Source organism: Triturus cristatus, chromosome 4_1 (genome assembly GCF_964204655.1).
Source record: "Triturus cristatus chromosome 4_1, aTriCri1.1, whole genome shotgun sequence".
Lineage (NCBI taxonomy): Eukaryota > Metazoa > Chordata > Amphibia > Caudata > Salamandridae > Triturus > Triturus cristatus.
In genome coordinates, this window is record NC_140585.1 from 44,009,834 (window position 1) to 44,033,365 (window position 23,532).

The window sequence follows — 23,532 nt, forward strand, 5'->3', positions numbered from 1 at the left end:
CTCTCTTAGTATCTGTTAGATTGTATTCTGAAAACAGAGACGTACTGTTTATAAAACGCCAAGGCACAAATCCTGCATGCAAAGATTACAGCGTCCAGCTCAATAACATAATAGAACGTAACTGAGATTGGCTGTGTTGTGATATGGCTAAATCCTGTTCCAGTATGTCAATAGCGGAAGATACAATGTTGCCCAATGAATATATCCTGGAGGTCAAAGTTGTTAACCCTTTATCTACCACAGCTAAAGCTTTTTCTAAGTTAATACGGTCTATTTCCCGTATTCTCTCTGCGGCTTCTTGTTGGGAATTCTTCCAGTTTTTATTATAGGCAGCATAAATGCCTGCACATATGAAACGTTTTTGACGTTGTTTCCTAGGTCCTGAGAAAAAGTCCCTAAGATCCATGTCATGTGAGAGTAAAGATAAGTGTAGTTTCACTTCTGCAAGTGTTGAGGTTTCTAGCCAATCGAGGCACAACTTCCCAACACTATAGGACGTCACAACCCCTGGATGTTCTCTCTGTACATAACGTGGGTCTGGCCTAGTGTACTTTAGTATGTCATCTACTGCTGCCCCTTCTTTTGTAGTTGAATTCTGCCACCCCTGTGTTGGTGTAGGAAACCTAGGAGCATTCAGGTCCTTGTTCTTGGCTTGTCCAAGACAGGATGTCTGTTGCACAGTATCATTTAAAAAGATCATCTGCTGTAGAATGAGACATGCTCTAAATAGTGCCTCTGCACCCTGGACTTGCCAGTCCCTGGAAACCCAAATTGATTTTTTTTTATTATTTTTTTTTATAAAGACTTTTATTGTAGTGTTCCACAATACACAGCTGTAGCCTACAACCCCTCGGGCTGGCCGCGCAGTTTGTACACATGCACTTTGTCGTATCTAACACAGCCCTGTGCCGTCAACCCGGGGGTACGGCGGCGGTATAAGGTGCAAGCGTCTCACAGGTTAGAGAAGGATAGTGCAGGACTCATTTTCTCATTGTTACAGTCATAAAAACAGATGGAGAATACCACAATGGCGCCAGGGCGCCTAACGATTAACCGCACCCCCCCCCAACACCCCAAAACAGGTCACCACTTGAACATCGTAAATACCTCCGTACCGGTGAGGCGACCTCAGCACCCACTCTATAGCACCGGGAGCAACAGGAGCGTTGGGGGTCCTACACAGCCCCTGCGCCGTCCTGCTCGGTGGTGGGAGGCTCGCAAATGCCCCCCCTGAAATCATTCCATTTGGACCACACTTCCACCCACTTCCGGGGGCACCCTCTCGCTATATATACAGTCTTTTCTTGCAGCATACACCAGTCCATGTCGCCGTGCCAGTCCGACAGTTTTGGTGGAATAGAGCTTCCCCAGAGTCTGGCAATGTTCCTTTTTGCTACCATTTGTCCGAGCGTCACCCAGAGCCTCCCCTTCGGTGGCAGGTCCGTTGGCTCCCATATGTTAAGGAGACACCTCTTGGCCTCCGGGCGAATTTCCACCTCCCATACCTCCTCCATACACTGTACCACCCTTCTCCAATACCGTTGAATCTTCGGGCAGTCCCACAACACATGGAAGAAGGTACCCCTACCCCCACATCCCCTTCTACAGAGTACTGTGTCCGCCCTACCCATTGTGTGTAGCCTAGTGCAGGAGATATATATTCTATGTAGGATCTTTAGTTGGATAAGTCGCAGTCGGGCTGATATCGCGACCTCCCGTGGGGAAGCCAAAGCATGGAGCCATTCCTCGTCGTCTATCTCCAGCCCATCAGCGACCCCCTTTTCTCTAAGGGGCAGGAGCGTATCAGGGGGGTTGTTGATTAGTTTTTTATACGTAAGGGATATGGCGTGTTCTGTGAGGTGTCCATCCAGTAACCTATCTTCAAGCGGGGAGGTTTGTGGTGGTTTGGTCTCTGGTGGGATATTGGCCTGTAGGGAGTGTCGCACCTGTAGGTATCTAAAGTATTCAGTGTGTGCCAGCTCATATGTGTCTCGCAGTTGGGCGAACGTGCGGATCCCTGTGGGGCCCCAGATATCCCTGATTTGGGAGATGCCGATCAAGTCCCAGTTGCGGAAGCCCTTGGTGCGTCCCAGATTGCCCAGTTTTTCAGAGGCCCAGAGTGGCGTGGCTAGTGTTAGGACTCCCGACCATCCGAGCTTCCTCTGAGCAATGTGCCAGACCTGTACCGAGTGAAGTGTAGGGCCAGTGAGATTATGTGTACCCCGTTTAGAGTAGAGTGCTCTCTAATAGTTCCCTCCGGGAAGCAGCCATCTATCCATACCGTAGGCTGGATCGTTCCCGTCGCCATACGTCCCCTGATTGATCGCTGTGAGATGGGCCGCCCAGTAGTATTTGCGAATGTCAGGGAGGGCTATACCGCCGTCATACCACCCCAGTGTGAGTTTAGTCAAGGAGATTCGGGGCGACCCGGCCCAGAGGAGGTCGCGCAGCGCAGCCTCTATCGCCACAAAGTAGGCGTTAGGGACCAAGTCGGGATAGTTTTGTAGCGCATAGAGGAACCGTGGCAACCCCAGCATCTTGAATAAGGCTGCCCGGCCCAACAAAGACAGTGGTAGGCGCTGCCAGGCTTTGGCCTCCCTCTGTAGCCGAACCAACGGTGGCTTGAGATTCTGCTCGTATAACAGGGTCTTGTTAGTGGTGATGAATATTCCCAAGTACCGGAACCCGTCCTCCGCCACCTTGATCGGGCACGTGCCCGGAAGCCTCGGAGGGTCACCCCGCAAGACGTAGAGATGTGATTTGGCCCAGTTGATCCGGAAGCCAGAGTTACGTCCGAAACTGGCAAATATGTCGACTGCCACGATGAGCGACCTGCGTGGCCTGCAAAGATACAGGAGAATGTCGTCGGCGTAGAGGGATATTCTATCCTCCCACCCTTCCGTCCATGCTATACCTTTTAGGTCGAGGTCCTGCCTAATCCAGGCCGCGAGCGGCTCTAGGGAGATGGCGAAGAGAAGGGGAGAGAGGGGGCAGCCCTGCCTAGTCCCTCTTTCGAGCGTGAACACCTCGAACAGCTTGTTGTTAACCAGTACCTGTGCCAGGGGTTCGGTGTATAATAGACGCACCCAAGCTATGAAATGAGGTCCAAATCCTAGTTTGCGCAGGACTGCGAACATGTATGGCCACTCTAAGGTGTCAAAGGCCATGGTGGCGTCCAGGGAGACCACCACTTCATCCTCCTGCAGTCTGTGGCGCTGCCCCAGAATGCCATGTAACCGTCTAAGGTTGAGGGCCGTGTTACGGTGGGGCATGAAACCTGATTGGTCCGGGTGGACCAACGAGGGAAGCACCGCCTTGAGCCTGTTGGCCAGCGTCTTTGCCAGTATAGTCTCTGGGTTTCCCCTCTTTCGGTATTGCCACTATAGTCGCGATGCGCTGATCACGGGGCAGCACCCCCATCTCCTTGCTCTGTTCGAACATGAGTTTCAAGTACTTACTAGCGACATCAGGCCGGAGCTTGTAGAGCTCTATCGGGAGGCCATTGGGTCCGAGAGCCTTACCAGGGCAAAGTTCCCCTATTGCACGCTGTAGTTCGGCCTCAGTGATCGAGCTATCCATAGCCTCCCGATCTTCTTCCGAGAGGGAGGGCATGCGAATGTCGGCTAAGAGGACCCTGGAGTCCTCCTCCGGCCGGCCCGACTCATGCCTATAGACCTGCTGGAAGTGTCTCGCAAACTGTTCCACTATTCCCCGGGGCTCTGTCACTACAATCCCAGACTCGGTGCGTATTTCTGGCACCACCTTACTGGCCTGTTGTTTTTTCTCAAGCCAGGCTATGAATTTCCCGGCTTTATCGCCCTGGTCATATATTCTGCCTAGCTTATGATGAGCCACGGTCTGGGCCTCTTGGGTAACCAGTGCTCTATACTCCGCCGCCTTCAACTGCAGTTTGTGCCTAACATCCCTGTCCCCACCCTCCGTCGCCTCCCCCTCCAGAACCTCCAATTCCGCCTCGATCGTAGTAACCTGCAGGCGCCGCTCCCGCCGTCTAGCCGAGACTACCGAGAGCGCCTCCCCTCTAATCACAGGTTTAAATGCCTCCCATAAGGTGACGGGGGAGTCTACAGAGCCCACATTCTCTTCGAAGTACTGTGAGATGGAGTCGGACATATGTTTTCTGGTGTCCTCATGTTTTAAGTGCCAAGCGTTTATGGGTGCTATGCAGCCCTCCCGGCGATTCCCAAATACGATGTGTGTACGGACCGGTGAGTGGTCGGAAATACCTCTAGGCAGAAGCTCTGCCTCCAGGACTGTCATATCGTGGTGCAGAAGGGTAAGGATGTAGTCTAATCGGGAGAATGAATGATGCGACCCCGAGAAGAAGGTAAATTGGGTGTCCGTGGGGTGGAGCAGGCGCCAGACGTCAGTAAGTCCGAAGGTCTCAAGAAATTCCGCCAACCACCCCTGCCCCCGGGGCAGGTCTCGGGGGGGCTGCCTATCTCGGGTTCCTGACACCACTGCATTAAAGTCCCCCCCAGCATCAACTGACCCCCGGGAAGGGAAAGGAGCAGCGCGCCCAGATCCGCGAAGGCCCGGGCCTGGAGGCCAGGCGGGATATATATAGAGAGTAGGTTAAGCGTGCGGCCCTCCCACCGTCCAGAAACCGCCGTGAAGCGGCCCTGTGTGTCAGTTTTGATAAGGTCTATATGGAATGGCAGTGAGCGACGCAGGAGAATCCCCTCCCCCCTTGAACCGGAGGTGAAGCCCGAGTGCGCCGCTAAAGTGTAGCCACCCCTATTGAGGGCCTGGCAGACATTACCCATCAAATGGGTTTCTTGCATTAGCACTACGTCCGGCTGGTGCCGCTTGAGGAATTGTAGGACTATAGTACGTTTAAGCCTGTCTCCTAACCCGTTAACATTCCAGCTGAGGACTTTTAGGCTCTTCTCCCATCGTCTATCCATAGCCTTTGCTGCGCAGGGTGCTTCGTCCCACCACCCCAGTGTTCCGGCTGACTGAGTGACAACAGAGTTCGTGTGACCATAAAGGAACCCCAACTCCCCACCCCTCCCTGGTTCCCACCCCGCAAGTGTACTCAATACCCACGGTCCGGGACCTGACATCCCATGCACTCCTCCCTCCCCCTCCAACAACTGTCCCCAACATCCCTACCCCCCCTTGCAAAACACCCCCCCCCCTGCCCCCTGCTCCGTGGGTTCCAAATTACCCACTGCCCCAATTAGCAGAGCGCCTGTCGCCCAACCCTACCCCGGTGAGAGCCCACCGAGGAACTCTACGTGGGAAGTTCGTGGGCCAACCCCCTCCTGGCCGCCCGCCCGCGGTGCCCAATTCACTCAGCCCCCCAGGCCCTAAGTGCATCCGCTAAATAGTGAGCCCGGCTCAGCAACCTCGGGCATGCAGTCACAGCGCCTCGTGGAGCAAGCCAATCTTACAGTCAGCAACTTTAATACTTTACTGTCCGACGGCTTCTCAGTCGAGCGTTCGTGGCCTCATCTCGCTGCGTCGTCTCTGGGTGAGTCCCAGCGGGGACTGTTCGATCTTGAACGCCATGACCGCTGGCTCTGCTCTCCTCCTTCCACTCGCCCCGTCGCTGACCCCGGGGAGGAGTGCCCTGCGCCTCGCCATTGTGCACCGTCTCGCCGAGGGGCCCCCGCAGTCCCATCCGTATCCAGCCACTCCTGCACCGCCGCAGGCGAAGTGAAGAAAAGGGATTTGCCGCCAGCTATGATCTTCAGTTTGGCGGGAAAGAACATCATGTACCGAATCCCGCGGTCTCGTAGTGCCGCCTTCACCCCCTGAAAGGAGCGCCTCTCCTGCTGAACCTGGAGCGTGAAGTCCGGGAAGAAGCGAACTGTGGCTCCCTCGTACTGTAAATCACCATGTTGTCTAGCAGCCTGGAGAATTGCATCGCGGTCTCGGTAGTTCAATATTTTAGCAATTATTGTTCGCGGTAGGGCCCCCGGTTTAGGTTTCGGGATCGGGGCCCTGTGCGTCCGCTCGACAGTAAAGAGCTTAGAAAGTCTCTTGGGCTTAAGGTGGTGGAGGATCAAATCCTCAAGAAAGAGCTCCATACATTCCCCCTCAAGTCCTTCCGCCACACCTACCACGCGAATGTTGCTTCTCCAAGCCCTGCCTTCCTGGTCGTCGAGCCGTAGGGCCATCAGCCGGTGCTGGTGCACAAGTTCGTTGACCCTCCCCTCGAGCCGCTTCTCCGATTCCTGCAGGGCTTTGATGTCAGCTGCATTGGTTTTAGAGCGGTCCGTGGTGGTACCCAAGTCGGCCCGGAGCAGGTTCACCTCTATCGTGATCTTGTCCATTTTCGTCTCCAGGTTGGTGCCCAGGGTTTGAATTGCGGCCATTATGGACGTCAGGGAGGGTTCCGCCTGGCCTGCGGCCTCCTTCGTCGTCCCTCCAGGCTGCGCCGCCGGTCTAGCTACCGTGTAGTTATCCAGCTTGTTGGACTGGGTCGTGGTGCCCCCTTTAGGTCGCATGGTGCCGCCGGTACCTCTGGGGCCAAACGTCCCTCCGTCTGCCTTTGCGCTAGAGCGCCCGCGGGTCCGCGCTAGCTCCGGTCGCCCACGTGGAGTCTGGGCGCAACCCTGGCACCACCGGCACTCTCCTGGTATCAGCTCAGGGCGGGGGGTCCTCCAGCGAGCCTTGCGTGCACGTTATGGGGTCCGCGGCCTCAGCCACCCCCTGCCGCCGGTTCTCAAATGTCCAGGCCGCCCCAGCAGCCACGAACGAGGGCCCCCAACTGGGCAGGCAACACAGGTCACCACGCAGCAGCAGCCCCGGCTGGTCTCCTCCCCTCGCTCCTGCGACAGCAGTCAGGGAAATGGCCGGGCCTACCTCTGCGATTCTGGCGCCGCCAGTCTAGCACCCTGCAGTAGGACCCATGCCGCTGTACACCACGCCTCTGTGTTCCGCTTTAGTCGCGGCAGTCCGCCGGCCCCCCAAGGCTGCAGGGTCACGCAGCCGGCGCAGTCAGGCAGTCGGAGGCCAGCGGCACCTCAGCTCCGCATATGGGCGGCGACCTCCGCCGATGTCGCCCCTCCGGTTGCGTCCCGCGTCAGGCCGAAGCGGGGGCCTCAGGTGGCAAAGGAGCGGTATCGCAGTTCCGGGAGCGAGGCACTCAGCCGCCGTCGCCAGTCGCGGCCGCCGTGCCGAGCCGTCCACGGGTCTCCGGCGTCCGCACAAGCGCTCCGGTGGGTCACTGGGCCTGGGGGAGCTGGGGGGCATTCACGGGCAAGCCCCTCAGCTCGGATTAGCTACGGATGTTGTAGGACACCGACAGTCCCGGCGGAGCTCCGGAGTCAGGCGGCCATTTCTCGCGGCGCCTGGCCACGCCCCCCCCAATTGATTTTGAGTCAATCTTGTCTTTCCATAGGTTGAAACCCTGTTCAGACAATTGGGCCAAAAAGGATGCAGAGTACATCTGTTTAGTGTTTGTCAACATCATTTTCAGTGCTGATGCTGTGTTAAGCCCTGAAAACTATGAACATTTCTGTGCAAAAGCTTGTGAACTAGTTTTTGGTGGTGTTGGGCAATGTTCCCACTGATGGTACTCAAAAACATTCCTAGCTGAAATGGATTTGTGCAGGAAATGATGACCATACTGTTGATAACAGTACAATGTATCATAATCTGAAGAACCCTCTAACATTTCATTATTAGAAAATGCAGCAGTTTTCTCTAAATCAGACAACCTGTTATTGATTGTTTCAGTGTCCCAATCATCAGAAAATGTACTTCAGGTAATGATAGCACTTAATTTTTTTATTTTTTTTTCAGTCGTCCGAATATGTTAAAATCAACCTTGTCCCATACGATACCATCCGGTATAGGAACTGCTGTAATGTTCACTGATGACAAGTCTCTTTGTTCACAATGTGATGATGGATATGGCTTCAGTAGGATGTTCACCTTTTGGGCTTGACCTTTCGAAGATAGCATCCATTAATAAGCATACTAAAATGTAGTACTAAGCCTAGCCAGAAAAGAAAAAGCAATATCCCAGAAATTACCCAGAGTTCAATCCAAGGTGATACCAGGTATGTCTTTTGAAGAAAGAGAAGAAAGGTCTTTAATTGTTGCAGAAGGGGGATGGGAGCACACTGCTACCTCCCAGCACAGTTCGCCCCTTTGCATCCTGGTAAATGCAGTTCAATTTAAATGCTTACTTGAAATTTTGCAGAGTGTCTCACCAAAGTTGGTGCAGGTTAGTGCTGTTAATCTCTAGACACTTGTGTTTCTGGATTGCATCCTTCTTCAGTAGAGATAAAACAAAATTCTTCTGGGGTTTGCTGAGAAAGCTGCCACAATCCTCTCAGGTCTCTGTACCTCTCCCTTGCGAACAGGTGCCTCCCATGAGCTCGTCAGCCCAGTGGCTCAAGGGAGCCTTTTTGAAACAGAAGGAGGATGGGAGCACACTGCTACCTCCCAGCACAGTTCGCCTCTTTGCATCCTGGTACATGCAGTTCAATTTAAATGCTTACTTGAAATTTTGCAGAGTGTCTCACCAAAGTTGGTGCAGGTGGGTGCTGTTAATCTCTAGACACATGTGTTTCTGGATTTCATCCTTCTTCAGTAGAGATAAAATGAAATTCTTCTGGGGTTTGCTGAGAAAGCTGCCACAATCCTCTAAGGTCTCTGTACCTCTCCCTGGCGCACAGGTGCCTCCCATGAGCTCGTCAGCCCAGTGGCTCAAGGGAGCCTTTTTGAAACAGAAGGGGGATGGGAGCACACTGCTACCTCCCAGCATAGTTCGCCCCTTTGCATCCTGGTACATGCAGTTCAATTTAAATGCTTACTTGAAATTTTGCAGAGTGTCTCACCAAAGTTGGTGCAGGTTAGTGCTGTTAATCTCTAGACACATGTGTTTCTGGATTTCATCCTTCTTCAGTAGAGATAAAACGAAATTCTTCTGGGGTTTGCTGAGAAAGCTGCCACAATCCTCTCAGGTCTCTGTACCTCTCCCTGTACTTTTGCAGAGTGTCTCACCAAAGTTGGCGCAGGTTAGTGCTGTTAATCTCTAGACACATGTTTCTGGATTTCATCCTTCTTCAGCTCCCTTGAGCCACTGGGCTGACGAGCTCATGGGAGGCACCTGTGCGCCAGGGAGAGGTACAGAGACCTGAGAGGATTGTGGCAGCTTTCTCAGCAAACCCCAGAAGAATTTTGTTTTATCTCTACTGAAGAAGGATGAAATCCAGAAACACATGTGTCTAGAGATTAACAGCACTAACCTGCACCAACTTTGGTGAGACACTCTGCAAAATTTCAAGTAAGCATTTAAATTGAACTGCATGTACCAGGATGCAAAGGGGCGAACTGTGCTGGGAGGTAGCAGTGTGCTCCCATCCCCCTTCTGTCTTTAATTGTTGCTTGAATGGTGTTTTGGCTGGCGTCGTTTCCAGCTCGCTTGGATCCATAGAAAATGTATCACAGTTAATGGAATAGCCAGAAGCAGTTCGATCAATTGTAGGAATTGCATTGTGATTAGTTGAAATGTTATTTTCCTCTCGACGAGGCATGTTGATGTAGACATCTGTATTAGGTCTAATTGCAACTTGTGAATTATTCTGATGTTCATTTTGAATTTGAATGTCTGGTTCAAGTGGAACAAATTCCATAGCATTGCTGCTTAGTCCTTCATTCCCTGCAGGTGGCTCTTCAAACGTGATGAGTCTTTCTGTTTGAACTTCTTGGATTGTAGCTATTGGAGGGCATCTGCTACAGCGGAGTCCACGAGGCCTACTGTTTAGTATCGGCCACATAGTGTGGTTTGATTAAGTCAATTGAGACAAATCTTTTCTCCTTTTTTCTGACAAGAGGCGGGAGCAGCACCGTTCTTGTTCCGTGTACTGCAAGGACTGGTACAGGCTTTCTGTATGAAGGTCCAAATTCATTTTTGTCCCCAATTTTCTCTCTGAACAGATCCCTGACTTTTGGGATCCAGACAGGTCTTGCCGTGACTACCTTGACTTCCCCAGTGGCGGTCTGCTTTAGATGGACATTGCTGTGTTTTGTCCTGGATTCATTTAGATCCTGTAAAACAGCCAAACGATCATGGATATCAAATGGTTTTTCATCCGACACTGCGCCTTCACAATCAAGATCAGGTACCCACATTTGTGTCCTAAAGAGGATTTCCTATGGAGTGACACCCCCTAGAGAGTTTCTTGGCTTGTTGTTTAACGCCCGCTGTACCCCATAAAGGTGTGTGACCCAACTACCGCCCTTGTAATACCCTAGCTGTTAAAAATTGTTTTAAGTCCCGGTTTTTCCTCTCCGCAACCGAATTTCCCTCAGGATGGTACGGAGAGAAGTACCGCAATGCTACGCCCATTCCTTCCATGGCCTGTTTGTAAGCCCGAGAGCTAAACGCTGTTCCGCGGTCAGAATGTAACGTGCTAACTGCGTATGTGCCGATAACGACTCGCAAATGTTTGATAACAGTTCGAACATCAGCCGAGCGCTGAGGCCATACCCATAGAAATCTTGAGCAGGAATCCACTGCAACCATGATATATTTCTAAGCCCCATCCATTTGTAAGGCGCCGCAGTGGTCCAAGTACACACATGGGAGAGGTTTGTCTGATTTTAATAATGGCGTCTGTGCTGGTCTTGCTACCGTTGAGCTCTTCATCTGCTGGCAGATGTCGCTATTCAAGACATAGTCTTTAGTTTGCTTAGTTAACCCTGGCCACCAATAGCGCTGTTTCAGTAAAGAAATAGTCGCTGTAACGCCTGTGTGCTCAGAGCCCAAACCCTCATGTGCAGCTAGTATTAAACCTTGCCTACGATCCATTTTTGGTATTACTGTATCCCCCACTCCAGGAATCTGAGCATATGGAATGTTTTGTGCATCTAACTTGTAGGAGTATTTGAGTGGATATTTTTTAGGTACTGCTGAGCTGCCTTTACGTGATGCGATGACAGCTACCATAATATCTCCGTCTATTCTCGTTTTTGAACGAGTGAATGCAGCTACGGAAGCAGTGTGAACAGCCCCCTTTGCGGCTTCATCAGCCAATGAATTCCCTGCAACGTGAACGCCATCTCGTTGATGACTCAGTATATGGATCACGTGAGTCCTTGGTAGCTCGGTTTTTAACTCTGCTACCTGTTCCCATAGCATTTTATGCTTAATTGTGCCACCTTTCCCATCCTTAAACCCGTTTTGTTCCCAATGATGTAAGTACCCATTGTATGACTGTACACAGTAAAAGGAATCACACACGATTAGTGTAGGGAATTTGTGATCCGTATTTACAAGTGCCAGTATCAGTGCTTTTAATTCTGCCAACTGAGCCGTGCAGTCTCCTAGAGATTGCGTTTTTGTGCAACTAGGATGGACCTTGCCATCATGCATGCGACCTTTAATGATAGCACACGCCGAGCTGTATTGCTGCTTACTTCCTATGGCCGGTTGCGCAGATCCGTCAGTGTAAGTAATATATTCATACTGATCGAGAGGCAATATTTCATTTGGTAGAGGATATTTTTATTCGTATTGCAGGAATGCTTGTGTTTTTAAGCTTGGATCAAATCTGTATTTAACGTCTGTTGCAGTAAGAGAATTAGCCAATTGTATCCATCTTGGATGTAACGCTTTCGCATTTGGAATGCTGGCCTTTGTAACAGCTTCTAAAGCCGGTACCGGGGTTACGACAATAATGTGTTTCCCCTGAGCCAGTGCTCTTTCTCTTGTTACAGCCGTCTAAACAGCTGTCAGGATTTTTTTTGTTCAAGTGAAACGCATTTCTTCATTTGTGTACAGGTGTGATTTGTATGCAATTGGTACTTTTTTGCCTTCATTGAATGTTAAATAAGTGGACCCGCAATTATACGGATCACCAAGTGACATACTTTTACGCGTGTTTGTGTTTGGAAGCTATCATGTCTTCCTGGAGTGAACGAAGAATATAAGTAGGTTCTTTTGTCCAATTTTTGGCTGAAAAGTCAGGTTTTATTAAGTCGTGGAAAGGTTTTACCCTTTGTGCGTAATCTAAAATGTATGTTCTTCCGAAATTTAGGAATCCCAATATTGATTGTACATTTTTTAATGGTTTTGAAGGCTGGAGCAGTGCACTTTTTTCTAAAAAGTTTGCTGCCAGACTTTTCCCTTCACTTGACAGCTCATTTCTCAAAAAAAGGACATTGAGGTGGGTTATTTTTGATTTTATAAAGTTAAATTTGTAGCCCTCAGTGGCAAATCCTATAATAATGGTGCTTACCCTGGTCAAGTGCCTCTCTAAGTCGCCGTCCGTTAGATAAATATCATCCACATAGGGCAACACTTCTTCATTAAATTTTTGAAGTAACTCTGTTACTCTTGCTGAAAATACCTCGGGCGATTCTTATACCCTTGGGCGAGTCGACAAAATTGACGCTGTGACCCTAACACACTGAATGCAGTCAGATACCTGCTTTCAGGCGCTATATTTTGGCATTTGAGATATCAAGTGTTGTGATATCAAGTGTTGTTTTGTATTGTTTGCGCACAATGTTATTCATTAATGCAGCACTATATGCATTTTGGACAGCAAATGTCTTTGTGCATGAGTTTAAATGTCTGTAATCTAAAACTAGACAATATGTATTGTCGGGTTTAGAGACGGGAAACAAAGGATTGTTCATTGGAGAGGTACATTTTTCAATGACCCCCTGGTATTCAAGTTGATCTGAGATCTCCCTGACCTGTTTTTTAGCTTCTTGCTTTATTGGGTATTGTCTTTGAGCATTAGGTGAAACTTATAACGGGATCACGAGGTAGGTTGAATCCTCATCCCACCCAGCGTGATTTTTATACATTGCTGGAGCTTGGGCTACTGCCCACTCCCGTGCATATGTATATTTAAGGTGAACGGGAACATGATCGGAAAATGCAGGAAAAATTATACTTTCTCCCCTGGGGCACTCCATTACGAATGCTGGTGGCCAATCTTGTTCTGCTAACAGGATGTCATAACCAGATGATAAGTTCTTCCAAAAAAGACCTTTTACTTTCCTGGGCTTGTCCCCCTCCATCTGGAGTGTTATTTCGTGTAACTTATGTGGGACGCTTACCCTGGTGTCTGGTGTTTCCACTGTGATGTAATCATTCAAGTCCGCTGTCACCAGAAATTCCTTCAGGTTCTGGGGAGCTATTGTTACTTCTTCCGCACTGTCTAGCATCGTCGGAGCCCATTTCCTGTTCAGAAGTTGTGTCCTCAGAATTCTGGGCATGTCTGATTTTCAGACCAGCAACTTTCTTTTTCTTAAATTGAGGTTTTGATTTTGCCTTATCTTCTTTTTTAGAAGTAAAGTCTTGAGCACGCTGCTTGTCTCTGGACTGTGTGCGCTCCTCTTTATGTTCTGACCGTCCTTCTCTTTTAGAGCTTTTCTTCAAGCGCTGAAAGGAACGAGAGGAATGTGTATCAGTATCCTGATACCTGTCAGGTTTCCTAATATTATCCCTATTCCTAAGGTTGTACCTCTTTTCAGAGGGCTCCTATGGAGGAGACCTACCTCGGGACTGAGATCTCTTGTCCTTAAATTTTGTTTTTTATTATCCCACTTCTTTTTAGACGAAGTAGGTGTCTGCTTGGAAGTGTCCTTTTCAGGACTTCCCAGTAGTTGAGGTTTTAAAGCTTTTCCCCCCAAACTATCCCTGCCTAATTCTGCATACGCAGTTTCAATTATTTTGGGTAGTTCAGCCCCCTGTAATAACAGGCCTACCTCCCTTAGGCGTTGGCGGATTGCCACTGATGCCGCTTCCCCTTTAATGTTAGCTAGCATTATGGCTGATACCTGGTCGTAGTTATTTAATAACTTCATCCCTAAGTTTAGGGCAGGCTCTGCTCCGTACTCGTTTTGTATTTGTCTTAATACAGCTGGTATCACTGCTAATGAAGGAATACCATGAGTTCTGGTATATATGGCAGCAAAGACTGTACCCCAAGATGTACAATCCTTAATTGTGGTGTAATCCCCATGGATAAGCAGATTGTTAACATTCTGTGTTTTTCAAATGGTGTTGTATTTGGGAATACTGCTTCTAACTGGGTTATTTTCTGAGCTACCCAGTAAGGAATTTGTTCACGTTTTGTGGGCAATTTACCCATTACCGCGTGTAATGTTTGTGGAGTAATTTTAGTAGCTGTGCTCTGTGTAGGAGATACATTTGGTGTAATTACTGTTGGTTGGACCGCAAGTGTCCTCATGACGAATTGTGTCAAGTTTCTGTAAAGTTTTATCAATTCTTTGTGTGTAACAAGTAGTTCATCCTGTGTCAATGTGTCAATATCAGGATGTGGTGCATAGGTCGCTAATATCAGCCATGTTGCTCCTGCTCTTCCTAAAGGATCGAGTCTTGTTCTTTTTTTTGAGTGGGGTAGGGAAATATGTTCATGGTAGGTAAGTGGAATTTCAATCTCCTCAAACGGAGTGTAGGCCGCTGGGACTTCTTCATATGTGTAATAATGAAAAGTTTTTGTTACAGCAGTTGCTGCTGGGAATGTAACCCATGAATACAGCACCTCTGTTTGGAAATCTTCGTGTGCCTCTATCATGAATATTACTACGCCTCCTCTGGGTAGTAACCCATGTTTAACGAGTTTAACTGTCAATGTGTGTCTTACATTGGCTGCAATATGTATTGCATCAGCATCTTTCCCGTCTTCTGACTGAGTAAGTGCCTGTGTCAGTGGGTCTACCTCTCCGTTTACGGTAGTCATTGTGTTTAAGACACTGAATAGCTGTCCAAGGAAATTAAGATACGGTGTTTTGCACAAAGTGGCGGAGTTTTGTGCCCACCCACTCCAAACGTCTCTGATTTTTGTGAGTATGGGTCTCAGAGAATAACCACAACTGAGCTACTCAGATTCTACTGTTAAATAAGTACCAAACCAAACGTTGGTGGCGACATGTAGTGTAGTTCCTATAGTACCCCTGCAGAACCTGCGCTTTTGGATAACATACACTGTGGGTCTGGTGGTAGACTGATTCTGTGCACCCCATCGCGTATGTTGGCCTTGTTTGCATTAGCTAGCTCACAGTGCCACTAGAATCTCCTTTTATCAGAGGGATTAGTTTTTGGCTACCTCAGAAGATAACAACCCTGATTCCTCAGACTCGTGGAAACAATATACTACTTTTTACCCAGTCACTCGTGCTTGCTCATTTGGTCTCAGAGAGATACACGGAAGAAACAGTCAAGAGTGTTTACAATAAGAATTTATTGCACCGTTGTCTTCTAATGTAAAATATATGTGCCGCTACAACTGTTACACAGTAGCAGAGATATAGGATCAGCAGTACAGTGAATAAAAAGGAATAGTACAGTTCTACCATTTTGCAATAGTCATGAAGATATACATGAATATAAAATGCATTTATAAAATAAAGTGCATACTCCTACGATGCCTGTCTCGATTTACCTAAGTGTACCTAGCATGTGAGTAGGTGCCAAAGAGCTAATAAGCCTAGGAGCCAAGAATCCTGCTAGGATTTAATCAAACCCCATTACCTGAATAATGAGTGTGGGACCTCGTCCTGGTCTCGAGTTGGACACCCCGCAAGGGATCTTTAGACCACTGTCAGCTGGAGCGACTGCCTGCAGGAGCCTCAGCGTCTCTGGTCAGTGTGTCGGCCTTGAAGTCTCGGTTCCCTCCAACTTCTGATAGCAAGAGGTGCTGTGTTTATACAGAGTCCCTTTGCCCCTTGTGCGTGTGCTAGCCATTGTTTAGTATGAGGATGACTTATGGGATTAAACCTTGGGAATAGATAGGAGAGGTGAAGTATACCCCCTGGGTAATGTCCTCATAAATTATTCACATGTGCTAAGGATGACGTCTTAGCATTATTGATTGGGAAAAACCCTCTCTCTGCATGGAACTAGGTGAAAGGTTTGGTCCATAAAAGGCGTCAGTCCTTATAAGGCGTTCTGTCCCTATAAGGCGTTCTGTCCTTATTAGGTGTTATGTCCTTATAAGGCTCGTTCATATGAAATGAAAGGGAGATGATGTAGGGAAAGGGTACGATGTTCCCTGGACCTATATTAGAGTACCTATATGAAACATAACACTAGTGGGGTATTGTTTGTATCAGGAGAAGTGGGGGATCGCTCTGTAGCGGAAATGTTGTGGATGTATGCAGATTCTGGAACTTCCCCCCACAGAAATATGAGGAAAATGTGTGTTTTTTTCAAAGATTGAGATTTGAAGAGCATTGCTGGTGAGAAACTTGGGGGCAGGAAACGCCACGCTAGACTCCTATGAATATATGACGTTACTTCGCATGCGTTTAGTACGCATGCCATTACTACGCGGTCATTAGTACGTCCGCGTTTTTAGTTCGCATACCTTTCCTACGCAATTCGGAACAACGAATTGCAGTAGGGGGTGCTGGATGTTGGAATAGTATAATTTACTATTCCAACTCCAGTCTATGCGGACACTAGGGAAGGTGTTGGATTTTAAATCCAACACCTCCCCCCCCCCTAACGCAAGTCGCTGTTCCGACTTGCTTAGGAAAGATATGCGAACTAAAAACGCATGCGTACTAACGTCCGCGTAGTAATGGCATGCGAAGTAACGCATGCTAAGTAAACGCCGTTCACCGACTCCCATAGGTATCTAGTTTAAAAAAAAATCTATGGGTCTCATTCACAAAGGCAAACTTACACTCAGGGGGCGTCCCTGGAAACGTATTTTGCCTCCAAAGACACTTTGGTGTTACACATGAATACAGCCTTCGGAGACGCATTGCATCCCTCGAGCAGCGGTCTGGGAGTGCCGGCTAATCGCGTATTGTGGGTTTGAAGGACTATGTATTCCCCTGCCCGAACTTGGGGTTATCGGTCAGTTAGTTGTGTCCAGCCAACATGGATTTATTCGTGATCCATGGTTTGTTACGCTCGGCCATTCCATTTGCGGACTGGGTGGAGAGTAAGTACATTTCTCTTCCATCTGTGCTAATCGTTATCAAGCATACATTTAGGTCCGACGTAGATGAGAGTATGTACACATTTACTTGTGACTGCCTCAATTATATTGTGTATACCAAACCTAATGTTGCCCATACACAATCAGTTCCGGGTGCCCTGGAATCTGTTTGGAGAGAATGTTTCAAAACATAGGCATTAATACACATAGAAAATGTCCGACAGAGACAAGGCCCCTTGATCATGTTTGATTACTAAAAGAACCTTCTTTGAGTTGACTGTGTTTGAGTATGTTTGAAGTATTTAAGGCACCAGGCAGTTCATTTTAAATGATCTTTTAAATGATCTTTGATTCCACCTTTGTATACCCTTATAGGCCCGACCCGCCATGAAGGGACTGATGAAGGTTGAGCTAATTTTATAGGTTACAAGTGGTAAGGATGGATGGAGTTAGTTTATTGACTAACAACTGCCTCACTCTTGGTTTGCAGTGTTGGTGATGGACACTGGTGGGGAAAAAGGATGAAGGAATGGTACTTTATATTGTGTTTTGAATTTGTGTTTTGTATTTTTCTGTGTCTTGTGGACCTCACTAGATGCCGGTACCACGATATAACGCCCTACCAGTGAAAGTATGGTTTTCACTTTTCTACTTTGATCAAAAGCAGAGTGACTTATAGCTTTGGTGCTGATGAATGCCATGGAGCTGTCGGTCTATCGAGGCAGAAATATGTTGACGATAATATAAAATAGGAGAATATGCATATCCCTCGTTTTTAATCCTATCCATTGGGGGTACCAGAATGAAAGTTGACTTTACCTACCAAGAGGTAGTTTTAACCTACACATTAGTCTCTTTGTTTGCACTCTGGCCCTCTCTCCCCTGAAAAATAGAGAGAACTTGTAATGTGGATGATGCAAAAACCTGCTCCTCTCCTACGTGGGAGTTGCAGCCCACACTGGGTCCCTTGCGGTCCCAGTGTGAAGAGAGGACCCTATGATGAGGCATGTCATCCTAGGGTGAGTGAGGGTTCTCATCCTAACACAGTAGTGCTTCCCAGTCCAGACTTTTCTCACCTCTTCCCCTTGTTTCCTTTCTTTCCTTTGTTAACAGCACCGTACCCTACGTGAGATAGATTGGTGGGAATCGTACCTTGGGTGGTGCTAAATACTCCAATAAGGCCCTTCTCTGTGAGATACTACCGCCTTGTGTTATATTGTCAGTTGGAAGGTGTAACAGATGTGCCTAATTTAAATAAGGACAACTCAGTAGAGGGGCGGGGGGGGGGGGGTGGACCTGACTCCTGGAAGCCGCAAATCCCCCATGAGATCAATGCTGGAAAAACGTCCCTGGGCCTTGTTCACGGGATAACTGTCAGATGGGATAATTGTCCAGCACACTGCAGATCGACCTGTTATCATCACTGCCGCCAGTCACCAGCTAAATGTTTCTATTCCTGGGCTGTGGGCAGTTTTCCTTTGTGCACGCCAAATGTTTGTCACAACTGCTGCCAGGAAAAGCAGCGAGTTGTGTGCCTCCCTGAGCCGCACCAGGGAGAGCCCTTACTTTCAGAACAATCTTGTTTCATTGTTCGAAGCTTCCAGCGATGAGTGTTTCACAACGGCATGGGAATTACCAGGGTTTGACGCAATCCTGCCCTTGCCTCACACTGCCCGGAGGCTGTTCGCCGGCTATAAAAGAGCCTGTCTGGCATCAGCTTCCATCACTCCCTTCCTGGCACCCATCACTGCTTGGCTGGCACCTGTCGCTGCGTGCCTGGTAGCCATCCCTACCTGACTGGTACTCAAGCTTCTGCCCTGGACCTGAGCCTCCCTGATAGACACCCACCACACTCTGCCTGGCACCCATCACCCGCTGCCTGGCACACCCCAAGCTCTACCTGCCACCCACCAATCTCTACCTGGCACCCATCACCCTTCAGCCAGGACTCAGTCCACGCGAAGAGACTCCGTGATAGAGATGTCACCGTGTGGGGCACTGCTTGCCACCCTCCTCCTGGCACTGGGCTTGCCCGGCTTGAAGTCTGAGACATGTAGTGAGTATATCCGCTGTCACCCCTGTTTATAATGCACCAGAATTTGAAGCACTCTTTATACAGCACCAGAACTTCGAAACACTCTTTATACAGCTCCAGAACTTTGAAGCACTCTTTACGCTGCCCCAGAACCTTGAAGCACTCTTTATACTGCACCAGAACTTTGAAGCACTCTTTACGCTGCCCCAGAACCTTGAAGCACTCTTTATACTGCACCAGAACTTTGAAGCACTCTTTACGCTGCCCCCGAACCTTGAATCACTCTTTATACTGCACCAGAACTTTGAAGCACTCTTTACGCTGTCCCAGATCTTTGAAGCACTCTTTATACTGCACCAGAACTTTGAAGCACTCTTTACACTTCACCAGAACTTTGAAGCACTCTTTACACTGCACCAGAACATTAAAGCACTCATTACACTGCACCACAACGTTGAAGCACTCTTTACACTGCCCCTGAACTTTGAAGCACTCTTTACGCTGCACCAGAACTTTGAAGCACTCTTTATACTGCACCAGAACTTTTAAACACTCATTATACAGCACCAGAACTTTGAAGCACTCTTTACGCTGCCCCAGAATCTTGAAGCACTCTTTATACTGCACCAGAACTTTGAAGCACTCTTTACGCTGCCCCAGATCTTTGAAGCACTCTTTATACTGCACCAGAACTTTGAAGCACTCTTTACACTTCAACAGAACTTTGAAGCACTCTTTACACTGCACCAGAACATTAAAGCACTCATTACACTGCACCACAACGTTGAATCACTCTTTACACTGCCCCAGAACTTTGAAGCACTCTTTACGCTGCACCAGAACTTTGAAGCACTCTTTATACTGCACCAGAACTTTTAAACACTCATTATACAGCACCAGAACTTTGAAGCACTCTTTATGCTGCCCCAGAACCTTGAAGCACTCTTTACACTGCACCAGATCTTTGACGCACTCTTTATACTGCACCAGAACCATTACACACTTATTACTCAGCACTTTAAAACACTCTTTACACTGCACCAGAACTTAGAATCACTCTTTACACTACACCATAATGGTGAAGCTCTCTTTATACTACACCAGAACATTAAAGCACTCTTTACACTGCACCAGAACATTAAAGCACTCTTTACACTGCACCATAATGTTGAAGCACTCTTTATACTACACCAGTACATTAAAGCACTCTTTACACTGCACCAGAACATTAAAGCACTCTTTACACTGAACCATAATGTTGAAGCTCTCTTTATACTACACCATAACATTAAAGCACTCTTTACACTGCACCAGAACATTAAAGCACTCTTTACACTGCACCATAATGTTGAAGCTCTCTTTATACTACATCAGAACATTAAAGCACTCTTTACACTGCACCAGAAAATTAAAGCACTCTTTACACTGCACCATAATGTTGAAGCTCTCTTTATACTACACCAGAACATTAAAGCACTCTTTACACTGCATCATAATGTTGAAGCTCTCTTTATACTACACCAGAACATTAAAGCACTCTTTACACTGCACCATAATGTTGAAGCTCTCTTTATACTACACCAGAACTTTGAAGCACTCTTTACACTGCACCAGAACTTTGAAGCACTCTTTACACTGCACCTAAATAGTGAAGCACTCCTGCATGACAGCAGGACGACTGAGGATACAAGGCCTATGGCACTTGTGCAAGTGTGGCCACACTTGCTCCGCTTGGAGTTGAGTGGCTCACGTTTACTTCAGCACTTTTATGTCATAAGTAGAAAGGGTGAGCATAACTGGCGTAATTCTCTCTAGCGTAATTACTCATAATTACCTCAAAATTACTCATAATTACGCGTAATCATGTGAGAAGTGTAATCCAGTATTTCACACTATTTTCTTAGTATATAATGTATCCCTGTGTTCAAAATGCACCGATAGATGTATTTTGCATTAAGAAAATAGCACTAGATGCTACAGGACATGAGCAGCAGCAGTCAGCAGACGCTCGCTCTCCTAATTCGTTGTTTCTGTGCTCGTGTCAAAGGATTCTTGCCTTAAATTGCTCTTAATTATTCAAGCTGGTGTAATTGTGCAAGTTTGATAATTTCGCATGGCAATGGTAATGTGCAAATACTGAAATTACTGTGATTACTCTGGCGAAATTAACATGTGTCATGCCAAACGAGGTGCGGTTATCCTTGATACGGGATGCAGCGCATAGCAGTGTGCTGGATGAGGACGCGTCAGAGACAGACGTGCAGTTCTATGGTTTTCAGTAAGCTGGCAGCTTTGACCCGCCCTGCGGGGCCCTTTTTAGGATTGGATATATGGTATAGTCTGCTTTTCTGGTTGCTGCACTGGATTGTCCAGTCTGGGATTCTGTGCATAGTTGTGGTCCTGAGCTGGCATGTTTGGAGGGAGAGAGAAGTGCAGAGATCTATTGGCATGAATATTTTTATTATCAGCTCATATCGGAGTGTCTTTGTGAGATGTAAACAAGTCGATTCTATAAATATTTGGGACCTGCTGTGAATGGACTATGGAAAAAGGGGTATGAGAGGCAATATATTATGACGTGTAACATGAGGTATGTACAACAATAATAATAAAGAAAAATAGTGAGTCCACGTCGTCGCTTGTGTTTTTCGATTTGTGCTTTATTCGTGTTGTTTGTGAAGTTCATATACAGCCAACGCGTTTCACCCAAGCATGGGCTTCTTCAGGGCAAAATAGGTGTAAGACGGATCATATATGATGAAAGAGAGTGAGGTCCGATCTGTACTGTCGCCTGAAAAGTGTTAGGTGGAAAACCTCAATTGAGCTGGTTTAAAATATGTCAAAGGTATCAGAGAACAAAAACGGGGTAGTAATTCCTCCTATGAGTGAATCCTTAAATAAGGATTAAGAGTTCTTGTGTCGAGTCATAGCGGTCCGTGTATGAAGTCTCGGCGACGGTATCTCCAGTTCGCGATCGGTGTGTTTGGTAAAGGAACGCATACGCTGTTTATGAGGCTGACGCCTATATTGAAGTCCTTAAAATTGTCCAGTAATGTGTGACAAATCTCTTCAGTTATGCCATGCCTGTCCATTTGGTGATGTTTGGCTGCACAGTGCTGGTGATGGACAACCCTCATAGCAGATGTATCTTATGTGAAGTAGGTTAGAATTTGTTGCTGAGCGCTCCGTGCTATGGTTTTATTATTATGGTCTATAACTGTTACCTATGGCAGTACATAACTATATCATGACTTCTCCCTCTCTCCATCCTCCTGGCACCGTTATGGAAAAGGAATGCCGTTGTTGTCTGGGATTTTAGGCAGAGGAGATGCAAGCGTGATCTTTGTAAGTTAACTATTTCTTCATCAGCAAGTTGGGTCCGAGCAGGAACTGCAAGGTGTGCGTCAGTGTTAGCTCTTACCTGAACAAAACCTGACTCTGATTAACACTTGAGTTAAATGTTAACTGAAAATATTGACGCACGCCTTATGCCATGCCCTTGTTGGGTTAATCATGACACCAGAATTAGTGGACTGTCCTGTCCTAAGACCTGGCTGACAGTTACAGTAATAATGGTGACTATGTGCTTCTTGATTTGGAATATAACGCGACACCCACTCACCGATGAATAGTTCTTTTGAATGTTTTTTCGCAATCAGGGTGACGCAATTGAATAGGTCACAGCAAAATCTAACAAGAATCTGAGTTACAGAAATTCAGCATTGTACAAACCAGTGTGAGGGCCTTGGATCCAATTTAAAAAACACACAGTTTATGAAAGAAAAAGTTCCTTGTATGTACAAGCCACAATGTATGGTACTGAAGGCTGAGTGACAAAGCCTGCACCAACAGCCCTTTGTAATGCAAAATATTATGAAAAAAATGCTATATACAGTGAGGTGCATAATAATGCTGAATACTCTTTGGAAGTCAGCATATAATCCAATAGTAAAATCATGGGTTCTGTCTCCAAACAGTACTGTTGTAAACAGAACTAGCATAAAATGTCACCGTTTCGGTCTCTTTTTCGCCTCTCATGCTCAAGACCATCATCAGGACAAAATACTGACTATTGCAGTTGTCTTCGCATTCACCCACTTGCACTCTTTAAAAGTGCTGCTGGAGTAGTCAGAGTTCATCACAGGAGGGAAGTTCCTATGGGGAATAGAGGACTTTTGTCAGAATTCATAAAGCAATCGAGATGCTTAAAACAATATGAATCTGTGTTCATCAGGTGTTCAATCAACAACAGCCACTGTTTAATTATTCACATTAATTATCAGCATAATAAAATGGTCCTTAAAACTCACCTGTCAATGCTGCCTTGGTTGTGCCATCCGGTGAGCACATTGCGGTTTAATTAAATCTAAAGCGAATATGTGTTCTAAAGTGAATCTTTATAAAGCACTAATTTGGTTATGCTGCTGGGTGTATAATGCAGGATTTCGAGGGTCAATTCAGTCTTTCAGAATTATTAGTTTGGGAGGACAATTGTTTTCAAATGATGGCTGTAAAATGATTCCCTCGCACACAGCAGCACTCAAGTCTGTCAAGGAGTCTGTCAGTAGCAGGTGGACCGCACTACCT

General features: G+C 47.3%; 1 protein-coding gene across 1 annotated transcript in view; it reads left to right on the forward strand.

The window, feature by feature from the left end:
- The first annotated feature begins 18,632 nt into the window (after positions 1 to 18,632).
- The window catches only part of LOC146839428 (transcobalamin-1-like), a 96,589-nt gene continuing 91,689 nt past the window's right edge, over positions 18,633 to 23,532 (forward strand). The window contains exon 1 of the mRNA XM_085651476.1: positions 18,633 to 18,966. Within this exon, the coding sequence (XP_085507602.1) occupies positions 18,891 to 18,966 (76 nt within the window). The 5' untranslated portion in view covers positions 18,633 to 18,890. The remainder of the gene's footprint in view (positions 18,967 to 23,532) is intronic.